The following is an 18832-nucleotide window of genomic DNA, read 5'->3' on the forward strand; positions in this document are numbered from 1 at the left end:
AGTGGCAAAAAGTAAAAGCAGGCTAAGGGGATGAGGGGAAAACGAGTGAATGTGAAGCCTGCATAGAAGGAACTGAATAGAAAACTGAGCTATGAATGATACATATATCATCACATTTAATCTCCACAATTGGGGCATTCATACAGTATTCAGAGGCACTATAGCACAGAGGTTAAAAATAAAGCATTGGGAGCCAAACTGCCTGGGTTTGAATCACCTCTGCCACTTACTGGATACACGAACTTAGATGGAGAGAAGAAGGCAACCTGACTAGGGACAGCAGGACCTGAAGTAGTGGGGGTCAACCGAGACCAGGAGACCTGGACTTCTATTCCCACCTGTCAGTAACTAAGTAGCACCCCCTTCCCCTGCCACTAAAGTGCAGTGTCTAAAGAGGCCTGCAAAACCAGAAGATATAATAATACCCAGAATCTCATAACATAATACTCCAAATATCCAGGAGATCATGAAAATAAGCACTCGTTATACGAAGAACAAGGTAAATCACAACTTGAATGAGCAAAGGAAATCAATAATCTCAGTGCTGAGATGACACAGATGTTGGAATTATCTGACAAGGATTTTAAAGGTGTATCATAAAAATGCTTCAACGAACAATTACAAACATGCCAGAAACAAATGGATAGAAAATGTCAGCAAAAATAGAGAATTTCTGAAAAGTAGAAGAGACAGAAAAGAACCAATGGCGCTTTTAGAACTGAACGCTACAATAATTTTAATGGGAATTCATTGGATGGGCTCAACAGCGAAATGGAGACAACAGAGGAAAAAACAGTAAACCTGAAGATAAAACAGAGATTACCCGACTTGAACAACAGAAAGAAAACAGATTGAACTATGAACAACTCTGCACCAAAAAATTGGACAACCTACAAGAAATGGATAAATTCTTAGAAACATACAATCTACCAAGACTGAATCAGGAAAAAATAGAAAATCTGAACAGACCAATTACTAGTATGGAGACTGAATCAGCAACAACAACAACAAAACACTTCCAGTTAAGAATAGCCCAGGACCAGATGGCTTCACCAGGGAATTTTACCCAAATATTTAAAGAAGAATTAATTTCAATTCTTCTCAAACTCTTCAAAAATAATCAAAGAGGGGGAAGAGTCTCAAACTCATTTTAGTAGGCCAGCATTATCCTGATACCAAAGCCAAATAAAGACACTAAAAAACACTACAAGAAAACTACACACTAATATCCCTGATGAATATAGATGCAAAAATTCTCAATAGAATACTAGCAAACTGAATTCAGCAGATTAAAATAAGCATTTACCATGATCAAGTGGGATTTATCCTTAGGATGAAAGGATGTTTCAATATAAGCAAATCAAGAAAGGTGATACATCACATTAATAGAATGAAAAAAAAATCATGTAATCATCTCAGAAAGCACAGAAAAAGTATCTGACAAAATTCAACATCTGTTCATATTAAAAAAAAAAAAAACTCTCAAAAAACAGGCTATAGAAGAAATGTGCCTCAACATAATAAAGACCATATACAACAAGCCCACAGCTGACATCATACTCAGTGGTGAAAGGTTAAAAGCTTTTCCTGTGAGATCAGGAACAAGACAAGGGTGCTCATTCTCACCACTCCTATTCAACACAGTACTAGAAATCCCCACCAGAACAATCAGGCAAGAAAAATAAATAAAAGGCATCAAAATTAGAAAGGAAGAAGTAAAATTGTCACTATTTGCAGATGACATGATTTTATATATAGAAAATTGTAAGATTCTCCACCAAGAAACTTAGATCTAATTAATGAATTCACTAAAGTTACAGGTCACAAAATTAATATACAAAAATCAGTAACAGTTCTCTACATTAACAATAAATCATCTAAAAAAGAAATAAAGAAAATCAGCCCATTTACAACAGCATCAAAAATTGTAAAGTACTTAGGAATAAAAATAACCAAGAAGGTGAAAAATCTCTACACTGAGAACTATAAGACATCAATAAAAGAAATTGAAGATACAAATAAATGGGAAGATAACCTGTGTTCATGGATTGAAAGAATATCATTAAAATGTCCATACAAGGAACGCTTGTACACTGTTGGTTGGATTTTAAATTGGTACAGCCACTATGAAAAAAAGTATGGAGGTTCCTCAAAAAAAGTAAAAATAAAACTACATGATGTAGTGATTCCACTTCTAGGTAAACATCCAAAGGAAACAAAATCGCTATGTTGAAGAAATATCTGTACCTCCATGTTCACTGCAGAATGGAAACAACCTAAGTGTCTCTCAAAAGATGAATGGACAAAGAAAATGTGACACACACCCACACCCACAAAATGGAATACTATTTTATTAAGCCATAAAAAAAGAAATCCTACTGTTTTCAACAACATGGATGGACCTTGAGAGCATTTTGCTAAATAAGTCAGTCAGAAAAAGATAAATAATATAGGATCTCACTTATACGTGGAATCTAAACAAAAAACAAAACAAGAAAACACAAACTCATAGAAAAAGAGCTAAGACCTGTGGTTACCAGAGGTGGGGGGATTGGGGATGGGGGAATTAGAGGAAGGCTGCCAAAAAGTACAAATTTCCAGTTACAAAGGATGTAATGTATGATATGAGGACTCTGGTTAACACTGCTATATGGTATATCTGAAAGTTACTAAGAGAGTAAATCCTAAAAGTTCTCATCACAAGCAAAAAAAAAAAAAAAAGAGTTTTGTTTTCTTTTATTTTGGGGGGTATCTATATGAAGTGATAGATAGTAACCAAACTTACTGTGGTAATCATTTCATAATATATAAGTCAAGTAATTATACTCTACACCTTAAACTTACACAGTACTATATGTCAATTATATCTTAACAAAATTTAAAGAAAAAATAGATTAAAAAATACAGAGCTTCAGCAACCTATAAAACTAAAACCAAAGACAATCTGAAATATTTCTACAATGAAAAATAGCGTAATCAAACTCCTGAACACAAAAGACAAAGGAAAAAATTTTTTTTTTCAGAGAGAGTGAGCAAGCACGTGAGAGCAGAGTGGGGGGAGAGGGCATGGGGCAGCAGGGGAAGAGAATCTTTTTTTTTTTTTTTTTTTTTAAAGATTTTATTTATTTATTTGACAGAGAGAGACAGATAGCGAGAGCAGGAACACAAGCAGGGGGAGTGGGAGAGGGAGAAGCAGGCTTCCCGCCGAGCAGGGAGCCCGATGTGGGACTCAATCCCAGGACCCTGGGATCATGACCTGAGCCGAAGGCAGACGCTTAATGACTGAGCCACCCAGGCCCCCGAGGGGAAGAGAATCTTAAGCAGGCTCCATGCATGGAGCCTGACGTGGGGCTCAATCCCACAGCCCTAAGTTCATGACCTGAGTGAAAATCAAGAGTCGGATGCTTAACTGACTGAGCCACCCAGGCACCTCCAAAGGAAAAATTTTTAAAGCAGTGATAAAGAAATGACACATTACCTAAAGGAGAACGCCAATTCAAGTGACTGAGGATCTCTCATCAGAAACTACAGAGGCCAAAAGGAAGTAGCACAATAGTTTTCAAGTGCTAAAGGAAAAGAACTAAAAACCCAGAATCTAATATCAAGTGAAAAGACCTTCAGGGGTGCCTGGGTGGCTCAGTTGGTTACGTGTCTGCCTTCGGCTCAGGTCATGATCCCAGGGTCCTGGGATCAAGCCCCGCAACGGGCTCCCTGCTCAGCAGCCAGTCTGTTTTTCCCTCTCCCTCTGTGATCTCTCTTGCTCTCACTCTCTCTCAAATAAATAAATATTAAAAAAAAAAAAAAAAAAAAAAGACCTTCAGGAATCCAAGGGAAAGCAAGACATTCTCATATGAAGGAAAAATAAGAGTATTTGTTGCCAGCAGACCTATCCTGAAAGAATGGCTAAATGAGGCTCTCTAAAAAGAAAGATAATGATAAAGGAAGGAATCTTTGGGAAGATCAGGAAGTAAGACAGAACAAGGGAAGGAGTAAAAACATGTGTACAGTATACTTTCCTGACCCTCTTGAGTTTTCTAAATCAAGTTTGACAGTTGAAACAAATATTGTAACACTATCTGATGTGCTTCTCAATGTATGTAGAGAAAATATTCAAGATAATTATATTATAAACAGGGAAGCATAAAGTAGTGTAAAGGGAAGTAAGGTTTCTACTCTTCACTCTAACTGGTAAGATGTCAATACCAGTTGATTGTGGTATGTTATGTATGTATTATGTTAGTACCTAGAGCAAGCACTGAAAAAGCTATACAAAGAGATATATTCAAAAACATAACAGGTAAGTCAAAGTGGAATTCTAGAAAATTCCACAGGAGGGTAGGATAAAGAAATCAGAGAAAAGAACAGAGGAAACAAACAGAAAATAAAACAAAACAAAATGACAGACTTAAGCCCTAACATATCAATAACTACATTAAGTAGAAATGGTCTAAATATACCAATTAAAAGAGACAGGCAGAGTGGGTAAAAAATAATACTCAACTATATGCTACCTACAAGAAACTCACTTTATATACAATGATGTAAACTGAAATTAAAGAGATGAAAAAGGATATGCCATGCAACCTTTAATCCAAAGAAAGGAGTGGCTATCTTAATATCATATAAAGTAGACTTCCATGTAAAAAAATTACCAGAGACAGAGAAGGACATCATAATAATAACAAAAGGTCAATCCACCAAGACATAGCAATCTTAAATGCATATGCATCAAACAACAAAGCTGCAAAATATGAAGCAATAAATGATAGAACTGAAAGGAAATAGACAAATTGACACTTGTAGCTGGACACTTCAATACCTCCTTCTCAACACCTGACTGAACTAGATAGAAAATCAGCAAGGACAGAGAACAATTCAGCAATACCATCAACCAACAGGAGTAAATCGACATTTATAGAAAACTCAACCCAACAACAGCAGGATTCTTTTCATGTGACCATGGAACATTTACCAAGACAGAGCATATGCCAGGCCATAAAACAAACCTCAATAAATTTAAAGAAACTGAAATCATACAGAGTATATTCTCTGACCACTATGGAACCAAACCAGAAATCAGTAACAGAATAACAGGAAAATCTACAAACACTCAGAAACTAAACAACACTCTGCTATGCAATTCAAAGGTCAAACATGAAGTCTCTAAGGAAACTAAAAATTACATTGAACTAGGAGCACATGGGTGGCTCAGTCGGTTAAGCATCTGACTCTTGGTTTTAGCTCAGGTCATGATCTCAGGGTCATGCGTTCGAACCCAACATCGGGCTCCGCGTGGAGTCTACTTGAGATTCTCTTCCTCTCCCTCTGCCCCTCACCCTCTCTCTCAAATAAATAAATCTTAAAAAAAAATTACACTGAACTACACAAAAAGGAAAACATATCAAAATTTGTGGAACACAGCTTTATCAGTACTAAGAGGGAAATTAGTAACACTAAATGCTTACATTAGAAAACAGGAAAAGTCTCATATCAATAACTGAAGCTCCCATCTCAAGAAATTAGGTAAAGAGGAACAAAATAAACCCAAAGTAAGCAGAAGGAAATAATAAAGGCAGAAATCAATGAGATTGAAAACAGAAAGACAACAGAGAATGCCAATGAAACAAAAAACTTGTTCTTTGAAAAGATAACAAAACTGACAAATGTCTACCAACACTGAGAAAGAAAAAAAAAGATAACAAATTTTCACTATCAGGAATGAAATATCACCACACAGCCAGCCTGTGGGAACACTGTGAACAATTCTACACACTTAATTTAACACCTGAGATGAAATGTATCAATTCCTTGGCAAACACAAACTACCATAACGTACCCGTACCCGATATTAAATATATAACTTTAATAGTCCTAAAACTATTAAATAAATATAATCCATAATTTTAAAATGATTACAAAAGATTAAACAAAGTTAATTAGGCAAAGTATTTAGCATAGTGGCTGCCACATTAGCTAGTACTTGATAAACAAAGGCCATTATTTTTTTTCATTATCATTTTATTTAAATCATCACAACCACTCTTGGGGAAACTGAGGCTTCACAGAGATGAAATCCTTTGCTAAAAAGAGTCGAGATTCGAACCCAGTTCTGAAAGCAGTGCCATTTTCTCTAGAGTTTAGAATCACCCCCAGGGGATATGCCAACCAATACTTCCTTTATAGATAGGAAAAGTGCAAAGGGGTGAAGTTTTGCCAAAGCCCCAGACGTCAATAAATGCTCACCAACTAACTCTCCACCAGTGTACAACAATGATTCTCAAAAGTTAGCGTGCATCAGAATCTTCCTTTTCATTAGAGATTGCTGGATCCCAGCCCAGGAATTCACATTTTTAACAAATTCCGTTAATGAACCACACTTTGAGAATGGTGTACAATAATGATATGTTAGCCTGCCCATCCCCCAACATCAGAAGCTGTCACACTCCACAGAAAGGGAAGGAATTGAGACAGAATAATGCTCTAAATCAGTGGTTCTGAGGGTAGCCCCCACTCATCTACTAAATCAGAAACCCTGCAAGTGGGGCCTACCTATCTTGTCTTTTAATAGGTCTCCCACGTGATTCTGATGCATGCTAAAGTTTGAGAACCACTGTTCTACAAATCAAAGTGATTTGCAAAAACCCAGCCCTTTATAGTAGGAGAAATAAAGCTAATACCAACTTTTTTCCACTTTTGAGAATCTGGGCTCTGGAGCCAGCCAATTCTAAGTTTAAATCCAGAGTTAGAAAGTAATTCCATGAATTGTAGATTCTCACCAGCAAAATGAAATAGTCACCTTCCTTGTTATAACTTTTGCAGGAAGTAACCTGGCATTACTATTCCCTAACCAGACTTTAAGAAATCTAGCCTATGGAAGTCATCAGAAACGTGGACAGGTTTGTATCACCTACAGGCATTTGTGGGCTTAACTATTGTTAGCAACCATGAAAAGTCCACAATATTGAGTCACTTTTCAATTGTGCTTAAGTACAATCTTATATGGAGCACTGTGAGCCTGGCGTGTGTGTGTGCATGTGCATGCACACAATGCACTGAGTAAGCAAGAGCAACCCACCAAGGAAGGACCTGATTCTCAGGTGGCTTCCTTGTTTTCTGCTGGCCCATAGAGAGAAGCATGAAAAGAGATAAAAACTTGTCTCTTGCATAGAAAAAAAAAATTAAGGCAATTAACCTGTGTCAGGGTGTTCACAGAAACACAGGACTCACCACAGAAATGTGATTAAGGAGGAGACTGGCCCATAAACCCATTTCCATATTTGTAAATTTGGAATTCTTAAAGGCCTCTGTGGTGTTCATTGTAAGTGTCAAGTCTCTACTGGGCAACAATGTTCACCATAATGTTTTTCTTTTTGTTTTAACCAGCACCCCATATCAAAATGAAAAACATTTCCAGAATTCCCCAAGTCTCCCTCATATCACAATATTTTATTATAAAAAAGTAGAAATAATGTTAAGTATCCAACCACAGAGGAAATGACCAAGTAATTGATGATACATACATATGGTGGGATATCAGAAATGAGGTTTAGAAGAATATTTGATGACCTGGTAAAATACATTATAATGTTAAGTAGGAATAAAAATCAGGCTACAAAATGGTATTTATAATACAATCTTGTGTTATTAAAATACAGTTTCATATTGTAAGTCAAAAGACAGGCGTTAATGCAATGAAACATTTAACAGCGGATTACGCAGGATAGCAGATTCCATAGATTATTTTTATTTCCTTCTTTTATTATTTTTGTCTTTTCTACAATGAGCATATCTCACATATATAATCAGGAAAGAACTTAAAATATTATTTAAAAAAGGAAATATCTAACTTTCAGGGTTGGGTGTGGATTGAAATAATTTATGCAAAGTCTCTGTCATAGGGCCTGGCACATGAGAAAGCATTTGTTCCAGTTTTCTGTTCCTAGATTGTGCAGTTACGCAGGATGGAATTCACTTTCCAGGTTTGAACCTACACACTTCTCACATAATCCAAAGCAAAGGCCACAGGCAATAGCCTTTTTTAAGAAGACACATTCATTCATTCATTCATTCACTCACTCACACATTCATTCATTCATTCAAAAATGCACTCAGTATCTATGACATATTTAGCACTGAACTAGGTTCTGGGGATACCAAAACTGAAAAGATGATATCTCTGCCCTCAAGTAGCTCTGGCTAATGAGGGACACAGGTGTATTTATGACTATGATATGATGAAATAATTACTTTCAATAAAGATGTACACAAAGGGCAATGGGGACCAGGAGGAAGGAGGCCTTTTACAGAGGATGTATACGCTGTAAGTTGTAAAAGGGAGGACATTAGTGGGAATAGCACGCACAAAGAAAGAGGCATAAAGGAGTATAAAATTTTCCCAGAACTATAAGTAGTTCAGTCTTGCTGGGACATAAAGAAAGAACCGGGAGGAGGAGTGGCGGGAAATAAGACTGAACAAGTAGATCACAAAAGGTCTTGTCTGTTACACAAAGGAGACTGAATTTTATTCTGTAGGGGAACCACCAAAAGAATTTTAAACAGAGGAGTGACTTGATCAGCACTAGCAAAGATACCAGGAATCCTGAGAATCATCTTAATCCTGCTGATTTCCAGAGGAAAGAAGGCGGCCCCATCCTCTAGGTCTGTCCTCTCTTAAATGAAATAACATGAAGCAGCAAACAGAACTCCACACCTGGCACACAGTAAATACTCAATAAAGATCAGCTGAACATGAATGTGAATGTGCTGCAAGGGGCAATCCCTGCTGAGAGCACAATTTTAGCAGTACCAGCACCTTCAGTTTGGTCTTGGGTCAAACAATAGAAACTCATTTGGAAGGGACTAGCGACAACTGAAAATTGTAGAATCTAACACGCAACAGGAGAAGGGCACCATATACTGTTCTGTTGTACTCCAGTGCAGAAATTCCTCTCATGGCTTTCTTTCCATAGCTGGGATTTAAGTCCCAATAATGGGATAACATCGGTTTTTTTCCCCACACACTAACCTACCTCTCTGGGATCCTGGGTGACAGGTGCTTATGCGCACACATGGTTAACTGGAGGAAGTTCATTAGTGGTTTTACTCCTGCTGTTTTACCCAATATCTCTTCTGCTTAACTCAATAAGTTGAATGGTTCTGCAGATAAATACTGAAGAAATATAAATACTATTGCATTTCTGCCTCCACTCACTGAGTGCATGCAAAATGCTTTAAGTAATCAGCACAGATGTATTAGATATATTTTATAGGCGAAGACAATGGGACTCAGAGAGGCAAAGCAACTTACCCAAGGACACTCTGATATTAAGTTGCAAAGCCACAAGGGAAAGCCATATTTATCGGACTCAGTTATCTCAAGAATAGGGTACTGTATCCTACAAAGTCGGAGTCTAAGGCAAAACAAAATTGCCAGGATACAAAAATGATACATTCTGTGAGGCTGAAAAAATATTTTGTAAATTAAACTCAAAAGGGAGCAAAGAAGAAACATATATGGGAAAAGAGAAAAAGGGGAGAGAGACACCAGAAGCCAACGTCAGCTAGGCCCTGGTCTGCAAGGAGGGATGAGAGAACCTGGGTCTGGGAGGTGGGTTGGAGGTAATTCTTCGCCCCGGAGTTGTGCAGGGGCGGGGGGGGGGGGGGGGGGGTGTTTGAGAGCGGGAACCTGAAACAGGGCCGAGAAAGGAGCAAGTGAGCACCTGTCCAGCCTGGCCTGCCCCCCTTACCTGCCATGAAACCAGTCCTGGCACATGTCACACTCGATCATGAAGCGGGTCACATCATAAGGCAGCCGGCAGAGGCAGTACACTGGCACTGAGGCCATCTTCGCCCGGCCTTGGAGCGCTCGGCGGCGGGCCAGGTTCGTAGCGTCAAGAGAAGCAGGAGGCAGCAGCACGCGTCCTTTCTGGACGATGGCTGGGCACAAACAACACTTTTTACCTAGTGAAACAGCTCCCCCGGGGGTGCCAACCCGCAGTTCACGAATGGGCAGTTAGCGCTGCCGGGATGCAACACAGCTGGTGTGGCTGTAGGGGGCAATCGGAGAAAAGTCCACCCGCCTCCAGAATTTCCTTAACAAATAAAGGACGGCGTTCGACCGTCGAGGGTTTTTTGTGTGTGTGTGTGTGTGTGTGTGTGTGTGTGTTTTTCCCCTCCCTACCTCCTTCGGGCCCCCAGAGTCAGTGATAACTTCTTTCCGGGTTTCAGGGAAATATCTGACGCCTTTTCAGGAAGCTTCTTTAATCCCTCACGGTACCCTCTCCTTGCTCACACCTTTCTTCTAGGGCTCTATTATGACGCAAACTAGAGCCTGAATGGGCCGGGGTACCTCAGAAAAAGCCCCTTCTCTCATCCCCAAAATCTCTCTAGGGGCAACTAGAGAGAGATGAGGGATCCCTGGAAGTTGGCTCAGATTACTCGAGAATTACCTCGATGCCTTCAGGAACAAGGCAAACAAGACTAGGCGCCCAACTCAAATCACAGTTCTGGGGTCGTGCTGAGAGCTTAAATGGTCTTCTCCTTCACTCTCAAAATCATTCCATTCCCGAAGGAGTATCATCACCCCAACAAATGAAATAAATCTTAATTTCAGAACTGATCCGATCGTCCTCTACTTCAAAGACGACAGGGCTCCCGTTGCACCCCCAAAACTAAAAAGGATCTCCTCCAAACCCCTGAAACTGACTAGAATTTCTTCACACTCCTGCAACTAAGCAAGGATTTTTTTGCCTCACCCATCAGAAGCCGGCAGGCATTTCCTCACAGCCCCCTCAAAGTGAGGAGGACTCCCTTGTCCCCCAAAACTGACAGAGATCTCATCACAGATCCCAAGACTGACAGGAATATTCTTGCAGCCCCCGAAACTTACGAGATCTCCTCACGCCTCCCAAATGACAGGAACCTCCTCACGCCCCAAACCTGACAAGAATGTCTTTCGTCCCAAGCCCTACAGAGACCTCCTCATCTGCAAAGCTGCAGGGATTGCTCACTCTCGCGGAGTTCAGTTCCAGCGACGCGCCGGCTGCTGGGCTCGCTCTGGAGCGCCTGGGCGCCTAGCTCAGCGGACGATCGGCCAGCAGTTCCGGCCCCACCGGCAGCGCGCGCCGAATTCTGGGATCGTCACGGCAACGCTGCGAACCTTGCTCGCCTTCCCCCAGAACCACCCGCTGGGTCGTGCGGCCCTGGGCGCCGGGCGGTGCTTCAGGGCAGCTTTCCCCACGGTTTTGCCCCGGGCCCGGCGTTAGGGCCTACTGGAGCCCGCGGTTCGGGCCTAGTCCGGTGGCCGCCCGGTGAACAAGCAAACAGCGTCGTCGCTGGGCCAGCAGGAGATCGCCGCGAGCAAACCAACCAGGAATGAGATGCGCCGGCGGCCAGGTCGGAGGGAAAACTGCCCGGAAAGCCGCCGGGAGAAGACCGGTGGCGGTAGTAGGCGATTCGAAGTAGTCAATAAAGTTTATTCAAAACAAGGAGGAAGTTGAAGCGGAGAGGGGAGGAGAAATACGGGGTAAACAGCTACCATATTGAGAGTGGCGGCGCCGCCGCGGGGAGGCTATCCGACCGCCATCTTATGAGGGCTGGGCACACGAGGTAACCGCGGCAGAGGCGGGGAAGGGAGGCTAGCGGCTCCCGCGTGACGCCAGCAGAGGCGGGGCACCACCTTGAGAAAAGGGGACGGGATTCGGCTACCTCTGGACCTGCTCTTTTCCTCTAGGTAGCCAATCGACGCTGAGGACCTTAAGCCACCATCTTAGGCGAGGCAGTCGCTTGGCTCCATTTTGAGTGGGGCCAGAACCCTCCCAGCCTTCCTCCTCCTCCGGGTAAATGAGGAGTTAAGCACCCCCACTCCCACCCCGGCACCAACACACACACACCCCCACACACCCTCCCTCCTCCTCCTCCACACACACACACACACCCACACCCACACCCCCTCCCTCCTCCTCCTCCTCCACCCCCTCCTCTCCCTCCGCGCCTTCTTGTCCTATGAGAGGAGGTGAACTCAGTGACTGCAAACTGCAAAACTAATGGGTGGCGGCGGGGGCGGGCTTCGGCCAGGGAAGGGGTGGAGTACTCACAGCAGCTCCTGTTCTTTGAGCACGTTCAGCGGGCTAGGCTGTTCTGCACGGTCTCCGAAACGTTTATTCTTCGCCCTGTAAGGAGAGCTCTGTTATTATCCCCAGGTGAGGACACGGACTTAGGGAAGACAAGTGGCTTGAATTTCAGAGCCGGGAAGTTGAACTTTGCACCCTCTACCTGCCCCGCGTTCTGTCTTTGGTCCCTCAGTCGGTCCCTCAATCCTAGTTCCTCCATAAAGCTGCTGTCGACTTCCCAACTCCTCTGAACTCTCTTTTCTTTGACTCCACTGTTTCAGTTCAGTTTGCTTCAGATACAGTGCAAGAATTTTTGTGCCCAAGTCCCAGGATTTTCTGACTACAGCCTGCGGGTGGGGTGGGAGAAGAGGTTAAATGAATGGAACTCCACACACATGCTTCAAGATGGCGCTGGTGTTTCCTGACATTCTAGAATATTCTCTAGGAATCCTCATTATTTCATTTTCTTAAAGGGTCCCACCACTTTAAACAAAATATGTGTGTGCACACCAATTTCCTAAGTGGTGGTGGCTTAGGCCCTGGGGATACAATGTTGAAGAGGGACTCTGCAGTGGGGAAATTGCCAGCCAGGGCAGGAGACAAGCTTGCGAGTCAACAATTGGATTACTAGGTCCAGTAAGCACACAGGTACCTCTTGCAAAGTGCAAAAATAAAGTCAGGAAAGTGCATCAGAAGCTGCTTACTCCTGTCAAAGTAGGTTTCAGGGAGACCTGAAGGTTCTCTAAATTAACAAGCAAGAGCATTGTAGATAAAAGGATCAACATGTGCAAATGCATGGAGGCACATGGGAAAACATTTACAAAGAGACAAATATTAGATTTTATCCTGTAAGCGATAACAAACCACTGAAAGTGTTTGAGCGAGAGCAACTGAGTCACATTTTTGTCTTAGCCAGGGGAAAATCAAGGTTCAGTGGGACCTGAAGCTTGTACAGTTTGTGAGGTAGGACTTTAAGAAAAGAATATAGACTTGTGAGTACAAAATTAGGCTCAAAGGTAGACAGTATTTCTAGAAGCTATTCCTACACCTGAGTAATAACTATAAATAGAAGAGATACAATGGCTCACTAAACCCAAACTAAATGTAACCCCTAAATCAACTTCCACTTAGCTGAGTCTCAAAAATGTCAGGCAGCTCCAACACCACCTAATACAAGAGAAAGTGTGAGTGACTAGGAGGAAACCAGTGGAAGGGGAAAGCAGTTTTAACCAATTATGCCTTAAATAGAGTTTGCAAACTTTATAAAAACCTATGACCATGTGACCATATGACAAGTGATAGGTCCTGCAGCTAAAGCTTTCTTAGCTTCACAAGGAGGCAGAAGGGGGCTCACTTTGGCCATAATAAAATTGGAAAGACACAAAGAAGATTAACATGGCCCCTGCACAAGGATGACATGCAATGTTATGAAGTCTTCCATAATAAAAAGGAAAAATGAAGGGAGACAGGAGGGAGGAGGCTGTTGCATTAGTAATGAAAAAAAGATGAGGCCTGAATCAGGACAGCTGCCACACAGGTAGAAAAGGATTAGATAAGTGGTGTATTTTGGAGATTTAATAGGCAGGGCTTGGGTACTAATTGAAAATAGTAGGTGAAGGAGTGAAAGGAGTGTAAGTTCATTTCTGGGTTGGGTGTCAGGAGTGGATAATGGTGCCATTGACTGAACTAGAGTGCACAGAAGGAAAAGCAGGTATGGTGGGGAAGAAGAAACTAAGTTCAGTTTGGAGCACGTTGAGTTTAAGTGTGTGGGGGACATTAATTCACTGACCCAGAAATTCTTGAGCATCTACTATGCACCAGGCACCATGCTAGGTGCTGAGGATGTAGTGGTAACCCAGATAAGATCCTGGCCTCCATGGACCTGACATTCTACTTGGGGATCAGTCAATAACCAAACAAATACAGTTTCATTCATATATTTATTGAGCACCTGCTATATACCAATCACTGTTCTAAGCACCGGGGACTCAAGGCAAACACAAAAAGACCAGGTCCCTGCCCTCCTGTGATTCACATTCCAGCTAGGGAAATAGACAATAAGGTGAGTCAAACACGAGAATCTCAGATTGCAGTGAGTGCTATGAGGAAAATAAAGCAAGTAATGAGATAGAGAAAGATTCAGGTAGAAGTTAGTTTGTTTTAGATAGGGTACTCAAGGAAGGCCTCTTGGAGAAGGTGACATGTGATCTGAGATCTGAACAATACGAAGTGACCAGGGACAGGGCAGAAGGAATAAAAAGTGCAAAAGTCTTTTTTTTTTTTTTTAAGATTTATTTATTCATTTGAGAGAGCGAGAATGAGAGAGAGTACATGAGAGAGGGGAGGGTCAAAGAGAGAAGCAGGCTCCCCGCCGAGCAGGGAGCCCGATGCGGGACTCGATCCCGGGTCTCCAGGATCATGACCTGAGCCGAAGGCAGTTGCTTAACCAACTGAGCCACCCAGGCGCCCAAAAGTGCAAAAGTCTTAATGTGGTGGTGGGGGGAGGGCAGTTCAGGGCACCCTTTCAATAACACTTCCTGAGCATTTATGATGGACTGGCCCAGATACAGGGGGTGACTGGGGTGGGGTCTCCAGCCATGAATAAGAGACCCTGTATTTACCCTTAAGGAGTAGACAGTCTAATGAGGGAGTCTAGGTTCATTGAACAATACAAGGCCAAAAAAAGTCAAACCCTAAGTTCTGCCTATACAGGTATCAGCAACATGTGTGGGAACAAAGAGCCACAGTTGATTCAAACGTGTTCCGTTGGTATGTCGGGAAAGCCTTCACAGGAGCTGACGTCTGACCCAGGTATAGTAGTACTCATCCCTGAAACTTCCTCCCCAGTGTTCTCGGGAGGTGGGGTGGGGGTGCTAAAGGATAATGGGAAAGGCAAAGCTGACAGGGAGGCTGCCCTGGAGTCTTTCCTCCCCTACCCCACCTCCACTTAACAGTTATAAAAATTTCCTTTTAGGGGTGCCTGGGTGGCTCAGTCCTTAGGTGTCTGTCTGCCTTCGGCTCGGGTCATGATCCCAGGGTCCTGGGATCAAGCCCTGCGCGCGAGCCCCGCATCGAGCCCTGCATCGGGGCTCCCTGCTCAGCGAGAAGCCTGCTTCTCCCTCTCCCACTCCCCCTGCTTGTGTTCCCTCTCTCGCTGTCCCTCTCTCTGTGTCAAATCAATAAATAAAATCTTTTTAAAAAATAAAAATTTCCTTTTAACTGTAGAAGCAATACTAAATGCCTTCCCAATGTAAACATTCAGACAGGCTGAAGATACCCCTGCCCACCACTCAATCCCTGTTTACTTCCTTAGGGGGAACCTCAGTGGCCTCTTTTCCAATTCATCTCTCTGCATATGTTATGTACATTTAACTGTTGAGATGCAAAATGAGAAGGGCTAAAGTGGACTATAAAGTACAGGAGAAAGAAGGGAAAATGGAAAAAATAACATGAGGAAGAACAGGCTTGCTCCAAAACAGACTGAGAAGTACAAGGACAGTGAAAACAAAAGAAAAATAATGACAAAAGAAAAATAAAGATAATAACATTATCTGAGGACTTACTATGTGCTAAGCACTGTTCTAGGCTCCTTACATGCATGTGTTAACTCACTCAGTCCTTAAAGCAACCCTATGAGTTAAGGACGGGTACTATCCCCATTTTAAGGATAAGGAATTACAGGCATATCTTGAAAATATGATGGGTTCAGTTCCTAAACACTGCAATAAAGTGAATATCATGATAAAGTGAGTCAAATGAACTTTTTGGTTTTTCAGTGCATATAAAAGTTATGTTTACACTATATTAGTCTATTCAGTGCACAATAACAGTATGTCTAAAAAACCAACATAGATACCTCAATTTAAAAATACTTTATTGTTGGGGCTCCTGGCTGGCTCAGTCAGTAGAGCGTGTGACTCTTGATCTTGGGGTCATGAGTTCAAGCTCCATGTTGAGCATAGAGCTTACTTAAAAAAATACTTTATTGCTAAAAAATGGTAACAATCATCTGACCTTTCAGCGAGTTGTAATCTTTTTGGCGGTGCAGGGTTTTGCCTCAATGTTGATGGCTGTTGGCCGATCAGGGTGGTAGATGCTGAAGGCTGGGGTGGCTGTGGCAATCTCTTAAAATAAGACCACAATGAAGTTGGCCACATCGATTGACTCTTCCTTTCAGAAATGATTTCTCTGTAGCATGTGGTGCCATTTGATAGCATTTTACCCACAGTAAAATTTCTTTCAAAAGTGAAGTCAATCCCTCAAGCCTTGCCACTGCTTATCAACTAGGTTTATGTCATATTCTAAAGCCTTTGTTATTCCAACAGTCTTCACAGCATCTTCACCGGGAGTAGATTCCGTCTCAAGAAACCACTTTCTTTGCTCATCCATAAGAGGCAACTCACCCATTAATTTTATCATGAGATCATGGCAGTTCAGTCACATCTTCAGGTTCCACTTCTAATTCTAGTTTTCTTGTGGCTTCCACCACATCTGCAAGTACTTCCCCCACTGAATTCTTGAACACCTCAAAGTCAAACGTCATCCATGACTTAAAAAAAAAAAAATAGCTTGCATTTTATTTAAAACCAACCAAGCACTGATAAAATTATCTATCACGGCAGCTGTGATTGCACATCAAACCTTAACAGTAAGAACTTGGCATGGAATTCATTCTTCACATCATGTGCTGGGCCCAGCAGAAGACACCCACCTCCACCAGAGCCTCAGAGGAAGAATGAGACCCCTGGTAGAAAGGGCTCAGGTGGCAGGCACTCTGCCCCTCTCCAAGCTGTGAAGGGAAGGGGCCCTGCAGCTCTGGTTGTCTGCTCTGCCACCTGGGTGGATCCTGATCAGCAACTCCTTAGTGGCAGTGAGTGGAGGGAGAGGGGTGAAGAACCATCTGGAGCTGTGCAGACAGGATTAGTCCCCCTTTCTCCTTCAGTATCTCTGAAATCCCCCCAGGGGATCTGACGGCCATTGCAGGTTCCGAGATATAGGCACAAGCCTATGAAGCAGTCACCTTTTCTTTGGCTGAAGGGGGATCAAGATTCTGATAGGGAAAACTCTCTGCTTGGAATCAACTTCTTCTAAACTCTTGTTAATGTTGATATGTTGACTTCTTCCCATGAATCATGAATGTTCTTAATGGCATCTAGAATGGCGAGTTCTTTCTGGAAGGTTTTCAATTTACATTGCCTAGATTCATCAAAGAAATCACTGTGGCAGCTATATTGTTAGGAAAGGTACTTCTTAAATAATGACTTGAAACTTGAAATTACTCCTTGATTCATGGGCTAGAGAATGGATGTTGTGTAGCAAGCATGTAAACAACATTAACTTCATTGTACATCTCTATCAGAAATGTTGGGTGACTGGGTACATTGTCTTTTGGAAAGGAATCTTTTTTTCTGAGCAATAGGTTTCCATAGTGTGCTTAAAATATTCAGTAAACCACGTAAACAGATGTGTTGTCATCCAGGCTTTGTTCCACTTATAGAGCACAGGCAGAGTAGATTTAGCATCATTCTTTTTTTTTTTTTTTTTAAGTAAACTATGCCCAATGTGGGGCTCAAACTCATGACCCTGAGATCAAGAGTTGCATGCTCTACCAAGTGAGCCAGCCAGGCACCCCATTAAGGGCCCTAGGATTTTCAGAATGGTAGATGAGCCTTGGCTTCAGCTAAAAGTCACCAGCTGCATTTGCACCTAACAAGAGTCGGCCTGAAGCCAGAGATTGGCTTCTCTTCTCTAGCTATGAAAGTCCTAGATGGCATCGTCTTCCAATCAAAAGCCATTTTGTCTGCACATTTACCGTAGCCACCTTCATGCATTACCTTAACTAGATCTTCTGGAGAACTTGCTGCAGCTTCTACATCAGCACTTGCTGCTTCACCTTACACCTTTGTGTTCTGGAGACTACTTCTTTCCTTAAACCTCATGAACCAGCCTCTGCTAGCTTCAGACTTTTCTTCTGAAGTTTCCTCACCTCTCTGGGCCTTCACACAACTGAAGAGTTAGGGCCTTGCTCTGGATTAGGCTTTGCCATAAGGGAATGTTGTAGCTGGTTTGATCTTCTATCCAGACCACTAAACTTTCTCCATATCAGCAATAAGGCTGTTTCACTTTCTTTTCTTTTTAATAAAGATTTTACTTATTTATTTGACACAGAGAGAGAGAGAGAGAGCACAAGCAGGGGGAGTGGAAGGCAGAGGGAGAAGCAGACTCCCCGCTGAGCAGAGAGCCTGACGTGGGGCTCAATTCCAGGACTCTGGGATCATGACCCGAGCTGAAGGCAGACGCTTAATGGACTGAGATGTCCAGGCGCCCCAAGGCTGTTTCTGATCATTTATGTGTCCACTAGAGTAGCAATTTTAATTTCCTTCCAAAACTTTTCTTTTGCATTCACAATTTGACTGTTTGGTGCAAGAGGCCTAGCTTTCAGCCTGTCTCGGCTTTCAACATGTCTTCCCCACTAAACTTAATCATTTTTAGCTTTTGATTTGAAGACCTGTAACTCTTCCCTTCATTTGAACACTTAGAGGACATTGTAGGGTTATTAACTTACCTAATTTCAATATTGCTGGGAATGGGGAGGCCTGAGGGGAATGAGAGAGGTGGGGAATGGCTGGAGGGTGGAGCAAACAGAACACACAATATTTATCAATTAAATTTCCTGCCTTATATGGGCACAGTTCATGGTGCCCCAAAACAATGACAATAGT

The 18832-nt window shown here is 42.3% G+C and overlaps 1 protein-coding gene, 1 long non-coding RNA gene and 1 other non-coding gene across 9 annotated transcripts in view; 2 read left to right on the plus strand and 1 right to left on the minus strand.

Moving 5' to 3' along the window:
- The window catches only part of PHF8 (PHD finger protein 8), a 91867-nt gene extending 80332 nt beyond the window's left edge, over window positions 1-11535 (minus strand). For 2 of the 7 annotated variants that reach the window (XM_034988428.1, XM_034988343.1), the window contains exons 1-2: window positions 11010-11138; window positions 9747-9936 (exon numbers count right to left, since the gene is read on the minus strand). In XM_034988428.1, the coding sequence (XP_034844319.1) occupies window positions 9747-9844 (98 nt within the window). In that variant the 5' untranslated portion in view covers window positions 9845-9936; window positions 11010-11138. Of the gene's footprint in view, window positions 1-9746; window positions 9937-10888 lie in introns of all 7 variants that reach the window. The other 5 variants (XM_034988057.1, XM_034987995.1, XM_034988133.1 and 2 more) reach the window with 5 other exon arrangements.
- Window positions 11536-12008: 473 nt separating this feature from the next.
- Window positions 12009-15123, plus strand: LOC117999418. The gene is made up of 3 exons (XR_004676266.1): window positions 12009-12200; window positions 14823-14921; window positions 15085-15123. It is a non-coding gene; the product is annotated as an uncharacterized LOC117999418 (long non-coding RNA).
- LOC118001752 lies at window positions 13449-13557 on the plus strand. Its single transcript, XR_004676838.1, has one exon. It is a non-coding gene; the product is annotated as a U6 spliceosomal RNA (small nuclear RNA).
- Window positions 15124-18832: the final 3709 nt, after the last annotated feature.

The sequence above is a fragment of the Mirounga leonina genome, unplaced genomic scaffold (assembly GCF_011800145.1).
Source record: "Mirounga leonina isolate KUSES-001 unplaced genomic scaffold, KU_Mleo_1.0 Mir_101529, whole genome shotgun sequence".
Taxonomy (NCBI): domain Eukaryota; kingdom Metazoa; phylum Chordata; class Mammalia; order Carnivora; family Phocidae; genus Mirounga; species Mirounga leonina.